Source organism: Lactuca saligna, chromosome 4 (assembly GCF_052625555.1).
Source record: "Lactuca saligna cultivar CGN05327 chromosome 4, ASM5262555v1, whole genome shotgun sequence".
Taxonomy (NCBI): Eukaryota; Viridiplantae; Streptophyta; class Magnoliopsida; order Asterales; family Asteraceae; genus Lactuca; species Lactuca saligna.
The window spans coordinates 326,384,712-326,392,540 of record NC_136420.1 but is presented as its reverse complement, the minus strand read 5'-3'; the positions used below and the strand labels follow the sequence as shown (position 1 = coordinate 326,392,540).

The 7,829-nt window shown below is 35.1% G+C and overlaps 2 protein-coding genes across 2 annotated transcripts; one reads left to right on the top strand and one right to left on the bottom strand.

Annotated features, from left to right (window-relative positions):
• Window positions 1-495: 495 nt before the first annotated feature.
• On the bottom strand, window positions 496-3,037 carry LOC145040931 (uncharacterized). Its single transcript, XM_078988815.1, has 5 exons — window positions 2,638-3,037; window positions 2,448-2,521; window positions 2,208-2,331; window positions 1,857-2,115; window positions 496-1,429 (listed from the first exon to the last, which is right to left on the bottom strand). The coding sequence occupies exons 1-5, from the start codon at window positions 3,035-3,037 to the stop codon at window positions 496-498; spliced, it is 1,791 nt and encodes a 596-aa protein (XP_078844941.1).
• Window positions 3,038-5,527: 2,490 nt separating this feature from the next.
• On the top strand, window positions 5,528-6,685 carry LOC145040930 (uncharacterized). The gene is made up of 2 exons (XM_078988814.1): window positions 5,528-5,919; window positions 6,127-6,685. Exons 1-2 carry the CDS (start codon window positions 5,528-5,530, stop codon window positions 6,683-6,685), a joined length of 951 nt encoding a protein of 316 aa, XP_078844940.1.
• Window positions 6,686-7,829: the final 1,144 nt, after the last annotated feature.

The window sequence follows — 7,829 nt, the reverse complement described above, 5'->3', positions numbered from 1 at the left end:
ATAAGTACATTGACTGTTTGGTTATCTATTGAAAGTTGAAGTAGGAAGACTCTAGAACCCCATGAGATAGGGGTGAATGAAATTTGGATAGGAATGACCTATAAATTTTGTTCATGAGGCTTAGGATAAGGAGATAAGGCAGTTTGATTATTATATTAATTAATTTGGGCCTTATCCAAAAAACCCTAACTTTGGCCTCAAGTTTCCTTCAGCTATATAAACTCCTCCATGGCTCTCATTATTTCCAGGGCCGGTTCTGAGGATTCAAATGCCCAGGACAAAATGGATAAAAAAAAAGCCCTTAGGCCTTAACGTGTAACACTTTAACGAATTAAATTACATAAACTAATTTTTTTTTTATTAAAATGACGATAAACCTTATAGAAATAAACATAGCAAAATCAAAGTATTTTAATGACTAATAACATATCCTAACAGCTAACCGACGACCCTTGAAGCCCTCCTAGCACTCTTGATTGCAAATTGGTTGATCAACTATCCGTACTCTGTACTCTCTAAGATTTCGTTCTCGATAGATATCATCGCCAAACAACTAAGTCTTTCTTGGGTCATTGTGGAGCATGAGTAAGATTTCAGAAATTGCAGTTTGGAAAAACTCATTATTGCAGATGCGGCCATTACTAGAATAGTCAACAATATTCTATATGCAATGCTTGCAATTTGGAAATAATCAAGTTCTTTCAAAAACTTCAAAACATCTATAGGGTTGCTAAATTCATTGGTTTCCAATGTCTCAAATAATTTCAACTCCGTATAAAGTTCCTCGGCATCAATATCAGATCTTTCTTCAATCTTGAGTGCTTTTTCAAGACAATGACAATACAAATTAAGATATTTATCTTCAATTCCTCTCAATTTATGTGGAAATAATAAACCAAATACTTTATCATACTCTTTGAATTGTTCAAATCTTGTCTCAATAGAAGAAATAGCTTGATCAACAATGTATAAGAAATAATTGACTCTGAAATTCTCTTCAGGTGTAAATGAAACTTCTTCACTACTTGAACTCCCATCAAACCCTTTTTTCCTTTCAATCAAACACTTTTGTGGAAATATTGGATCAATATCCATTTCAATAGCAATCTCCTTAGCTTCAACAATCGCTTTTGAAAAACCAGTTTCTCTATAATCCTTGAAGTACCCAATCAATTTGTTTATTTCTGTAATAGCATTATCAAGATGCATATCCTTTAATTGTAACTTCTTACTCACAATATTCAGATGGTTTAGTACTACATACCAAACAACATTTGATACCAAAAATTCAAAGCTACTAAGTTCTTTTTCTGCTAGTGAAGTTGCTTCACTTGCAATTGCAGCATCATTATCTTTTTCTCCAACTTGAAGTAAAGCTTCCCATACATCCACAAGTTGCAGTTTAATAGCCTTTACACTCTCAACCTGGCTTTCCCAACGAGTTTAACACAATGACTTAAGACTCCAAGCTTTAACATTATCTTTCAAACTTTCCCACCTCTTAGTAGAATTTTCAAAGATAGTATAAATACATTGGATGAATCCAAAAACGTTCTTTCCTTTAACACACTTGTTAGCCATATCACATAATGTTAGATTAAGAGAATGGCAACCACAAAGAGTGTAAAATGCTCTAGGATTTATATCTAAAAATCTCTTTTGCACTCCTTTGTGTTTTCCTTTCATGTTTGCTCCATTATCATAGCCTTGACCATGCATATCATCAATTTGAATACCAAGAGACTTTAACTCCTCAAGTGTAATATAAAATAATCCTTTTCCGGAGGTATCATCAACATTCAAAAAAACCTAAAAAGTACTTGATAGTAACATAATTATATGATAACTTTAAATACCTCACTATTATAGTCATCTGTTCTTCATGACTTGAATCGGGATAACAGTCAAGTATGATTGAGTAGTACTTTGCTTCCTTTATCTTCTTGATAAGTTCTTTTTTAATTTCTTCAGCTAACAAAGATATTATTTCATTTTGGATTAGGTGGCCAAGATAATGCACATGAAGCCCTTCACTTGTGATCTGTCGCACATGCTCTTTGATAATCGGGTCAAACTCTTCCAACATTTCAATGACACCCAAAAAATTTCCATTACCTGTTAAATACAATTAACAAATAAGAAGTGGAATCAGTCATCATAATTAACAAAAAGATTTTTTTTGGTGGAACTGGAACAAAAAAAAATACAATGTATAGTTACCTTTTTATACAACTTTTCATTGGATCCACGAAATGCTAAATTATGCGTAGCAAGAAACTTCACTAATGCAATTACTCTTAAAAGAACTTGTTTCCAGTAATCTCTTTCTTTCTTGAATTGATCATGTTGAACTTAATCAATTGTTTCGTTAAGCTCAATCTTTTACACATGTCAAACCACTTATTCCTATTTGTAAGACGATCCAATGAAATTTCGTGTTCTTTAACCCTAGTGGTAACATGGTGCCAATCTGCATAACCTTCACCACCCAATTTACCTTTCAAAATCCATTTTCTAAACACTTTACAACAGAAACAAAATACGATGTCTAGCTCTTTCAAATATACTAGCCATTCTCTATCACACTTCTCCAAATTTGATAAAGTTCTTGTATATAAAGTTGAAAAAATCGTCTACCAAATTTATCGTATGGACCATACATAATACTATTATCTCTTTTAGGACCTTTCTCAACCAAAATTTTGATCTCATCAGAATTAAATTTTTCCCACCTTCGTGGATCATATATATCAACAAGCTCTTTAACAGGATCATGCTCTTCTATCTCTTCTACTTCTACATGCTCTTGCTCTTCAATGTGCTCTTTAACATGATCTTCCATGTGCTCGTCAGCATGCTCTTCCATGTTCTCTTCAACAGGTTGTCTATGGATAAACTTATCTAGAGCACCAGTCTCAACCTTTCTCTTTTCTTCATCTAGTTTTCTCTTTTTACGTTTTTGATAATCGGATGGTTGTTTAGGCTTCATCACTACAAGTTCATTAGTTTCAACTTTCAGGTTTTCAACTTTCAACATTCAAGCAATTACAATAAACATTATTGGATAAACAATTTTACAATCAACATAAAATCATAATTTAAACTACTAAACTGATCTCTATGAATCTTAGAAACTAATTCATTCATTCACTATTCTATTAAACTGATTTCTATAGTGGATAAACTGATAATAAAATATTAAATTCATTCAATATTCTATTAAACTAATAATCTATGAAAGTATGAATCATTCAAGTATGCAGTTGACAACTATAAACTTGATAATCCTCAATTTCTCATAAATCTTACCTGATTGGTTGATTAGCAGGAGATAAAATCAGATAATCGACCCTTAATAATCCTTAATTTCTCATAAAAGATCACCAACCCTTGCTGAATGGCATTGAGCCGTTGAGTTGTTGTCTTGTTGTTGCTGAATGCCTGAATCAGTGAATCGTATTCACAATTCACCCTTCTCCTGTCCTGCTGATCGCTTTTTTTTAACAAACGAACGAGTAATGAGTAATCGACTAATCGATCATCGTGAATCATGATGTGGCTTCCCGCTTCTGTTCGTTCCTTCATCCAATTGAACAAGTCCTTCTCCCATATTAATGGGCTGTAAATTGAATATACTACAAAAAAATCCCCTTAAGATTTTGGCCCCTGTTCTGATGCCCATATTGCACATGGGCTAATTCGGCACTAATTATTTCATCCACTTCTTATTGCCTTCATAGAGCTAAAATTTTGCTCAAGCCTCCTTTCTCCTCAAGCCTTCTTGCTACTAGGGTTTTAGGTACAGGCCATTATAATTATCCATTCCTTTGGTACTAGCTTTCCAAGATCTAGAAGAAGGATTCTACTTTAATTATTTGTAATAATAATCAAAAGGTATGTAACCCTAATTTTGCATGAATTTCAATTTCATAGCCTCTCTCCTAGGATTTCTTGATATTCATAGTTAGTTGTTATCAATAGAGAAAACATATATCATTTCTAGGTTGCATATGAACTTAAGGATTTAAGTGTTTTTCCACCACATGTAGATTTTTATAACCTAGAAAACTCATCACACACATCATCCATGCCAGAAAAAATGTTCACCGTTTTCTTCCAAACAAAGACATGTAGAAAAAATAAAAAAAGGTTAGAGTTGTTGAAAAACTAAAAGATATTGACTCAAACAAAAGCTTTCTACCAATTAAACATAAAAGATCATTCCATGGTTCTTCTATTGACATCAAACATGCCAAACTTCAATTTTCGACAACTTGTTCAGATCGATGGTGGTGGAAGCTAAACAGATACATGGAGTGATCAGAGATGGACCCACACACCCTTCTTCGTCTCGCTCCATCAAACTTGCAACTCGATTGAAGGTAAGAAGGGTGGGTGAACCTAAGTTTCTACAATGTGACTTGAAGGAGAGCAATAGAGTGAGGCTGTGAGATCAATTGGAGAGGTAGAGATAAAGAAGAAAACGTATGATCATTAGAACCAGGAGCTACAAATCGATTCATAAGAGAAGAAGGAAGTTTCTCGAAGAAAAAACCCACATGGATTATTATTTCAATTTTAGCTTTTAAAAAGAAAAATAAAAAGTCAAATAAGCTTATTGTACTGGCAAAACGGGCTTAAAATATAGTTTATCCCTTTATTAACAGGTAAAACACAAATACATGTTGGCGAATTGGTTGTTCATCCATAGGCGTTTAGCTACGGGTCAACCCAATGGTGTTTTGGAGTGTAGTCCAAGATACGTGATATATGGAAAGTTTCCTTTTCTATGAAAATATGATAGAATAGGAATTATAATCGAATAAGTTTTCTATTCTATATATGTGTGCGTCTGGTCATGTATAGAGTAGATGTCAATTTTTAGAGTTTTTGTGATACTGAATTTCTCTAATATAATCAAAGTGTTAGTTTCGTTGATAAACTTCTTTTAATTAGTATCAGAGCGACAACCTGTGGCTTTCGATTATTCGATTCTTCAAGCCAATAGTTTTTCTTCGTATGCCAAATTGTTGCTTTTCCTCCAAGTATTTAATACACCAATTATTTATTAATTGGCTCCTGGATCAAGAACCCATTTTGAAGAAAACAATTGTTTTATTGTGGTCCAATAAAAAAGAAAGCACGGATTCTGGTTCTATTGGTCGCCGTTTCCAATTTCTTATTTGAAATCATTATTTTATTGCTCACCTGCTGAAGATAAAGGTGTGTGGTATGTTGATAATTCATGTCAGGAGACGGAGCGAATCTACCCGTGAAGGAGGCTCACTTGATCTAGTTTCAATTTCTACAGTTGACGCCATTAAACTACACGATATAGAACATGTGTATGAAAGTTTTACTCGGCATTCACGACGTGTGGGACGTGGTTGATCCGGGTTCAACAGATGCAAAGAGAAACGATATCGTGATGGGACTACTATTTCAATCAATACCATAAGATTTAATCTTGCATATCGGGAATCTCACCACTGTTAAGGAGATGTGGGAAGCAATCAAATCTCGGAACATGGGTGCGGATCGAGTGAAGGAAGCACGTTTGCAAACATTTACTTCGGAATTCGAAAGTTTGAAGATGAAAGATACGAGCACTATTGATGATTTCTCTTCTAAACTATCGGGACTTGCTACCGTTTCAGCGATACTTGGAGGAACAATCTCACAAGAGAAGTTGGTGAAGAAATTTCTTACGAGTCTTCCTAGTCGATTCATTCACATCGTAGCGGCACTCGAGCAAGTTTTAGATTTAAAAACCATTACTTTTGAGGATAAAGTTGGGCGGCTAAAAGCATACGAGAAACGGACTAAAGAAACCGGCAAAGCATCCGATTCTAGTGAAAAGCTACTTTATGCCAAGACTGAAAATGCAAATCAAAACCAAGACTCAATGCGTGGGAGAGGGTGTGGTGCATACCATGGGGGATGAGGCCGAGGACGTGGTCGTGGTTGGGATAACACCCAAAACCACGATCAAAGGGACTCGTCAAAGAACCATTATGATCAAAGATGAAAAGGCAAAAATCATGAACAAAGAGACCTATCAAATATTCAGTGTTACCGGTGTGATAAGTACAGACAATTTGTTTCACAATGCCCGCAATGTAACAGGAAACATGAAGCAAATCTCAACAATCCCCAAGAGGAGGTTGATCATGAAGAAGGAACATTTTTTATGATGCAAGAGGAGGCAGTCTTCCTAAATGAAGACAAATACATTCCACCCAAAGTAGAGGTGAATCAAGAAGAAGATGATATGTGGTACCTCTACAATGGGGCAAGTAATCACATGACCGGGAAGTACTCGTATTTTTCGGAGTTGAATGAACGGATAACCGGAAGAGTAAGATTTGGAGAAGGCTCGTGTGTTCAAATTGAAATAAAAGGATCAATTTTTTTCGAAGGTAAAAATGGTGAGCAAAAGGTTATGAAAGATATCTACTATATTCCCTCTGTTCGTAGTTATGTCATTAGTCTTGGCCAAACAACATTATCCAGTTGTGACATTAGAATGCATGGTGATTACTTGACAATGAAAGATCGAAATGGATGGTTGCTAATGAAGGTTCCACGTAGTGAAAATCGTCTTTATAAAACACGACTTAAATTCGGAAAACCCCAATGTTTGCAAGCAACAATTGATGACAAGTCTTGGTTATGGCATGCATGACTAGGCCATATCAACTTTGGTGCGATGAATATGATGCACAAGTTGATTAGTGGAGTTTTGGTTTTGAAACATCAAGAAGACATTTGTGAAATTTGCTTGATAGGCAAACAAAACAAACACACATTCCCAAAGAAAACCGATTATAAGTCTAAAAATATTCTCGAAATGGTACATGGATATATTTGCAAGCCTATTGATCCTCCCACGATGGTCGGTTATGTTTATATTTTGGTACTAATTGATGATTTTACTAGATACATGTGGTCTTTTTTGTTGAAGCATAAAAATGACGCGGTAGATGTAATCAAGAGATTTAAAAAGTCAATCGAAAACCGAATCAGGAAAAGAGATAAAAAAAATCCACATGAATAGAGGCAGAGAGTTTACTTCAAACGGTTTTAATCATTTTTGGAGCGAAGAATGTGTTGCAAGAATGTTAATGGCTCCGTACTCACCCCAACAAAACAGCATAGTAGAGAGACGAAATTGGACGCTAATCGAGATGACACAATGTCTTGTGAAAGCAAAAGAAGTTCCAAATCAGTTTTGGGGTGAAGTCGTTCGACATGCAACTTATATTATAAATTGTACCCCTACGCGAGCATTAGTAGGAGCCACGCCTTACGAAAAACTCTATGGTCAAAAACCGAATCTTGAATATCTAAAGGTGTTCGGATGCATTGCATATGAAAGAGTTGTTTCGAAACATCTAAAGAAACTTGACGATAGATCAAGACCAATGGTTTATTTTGGGAAGGAACCGGGTTCAGGAGGTGCTCTTTTATTTAATCCATATGAAAATAAAATTATTATAAGCAACAATGTAACATATGATGAAAGTTGTCATGGCAATGGAAAAAGGAAATGGATAGTAACAGCAAAAAAAGAAAATGATTATGGCACTTTCAAAATTACTTGGGCCACATGGATAAATCAGCCGCATAATGGGCCTCACCATCCTAATACCGATGCTACCACATCTCCACAACATTCAAATAACAGCCCACTAGCATCACCGAGCCCAGCAGTAGATGGTCCAATCTCGACAGAACCTGATACGGACAGCAGCGATCAAGAGTCTTGTAACACCGTAAAAATTAAAACAATTTTTCGCATTTCCAAACACATTTTCACAAATTCATTC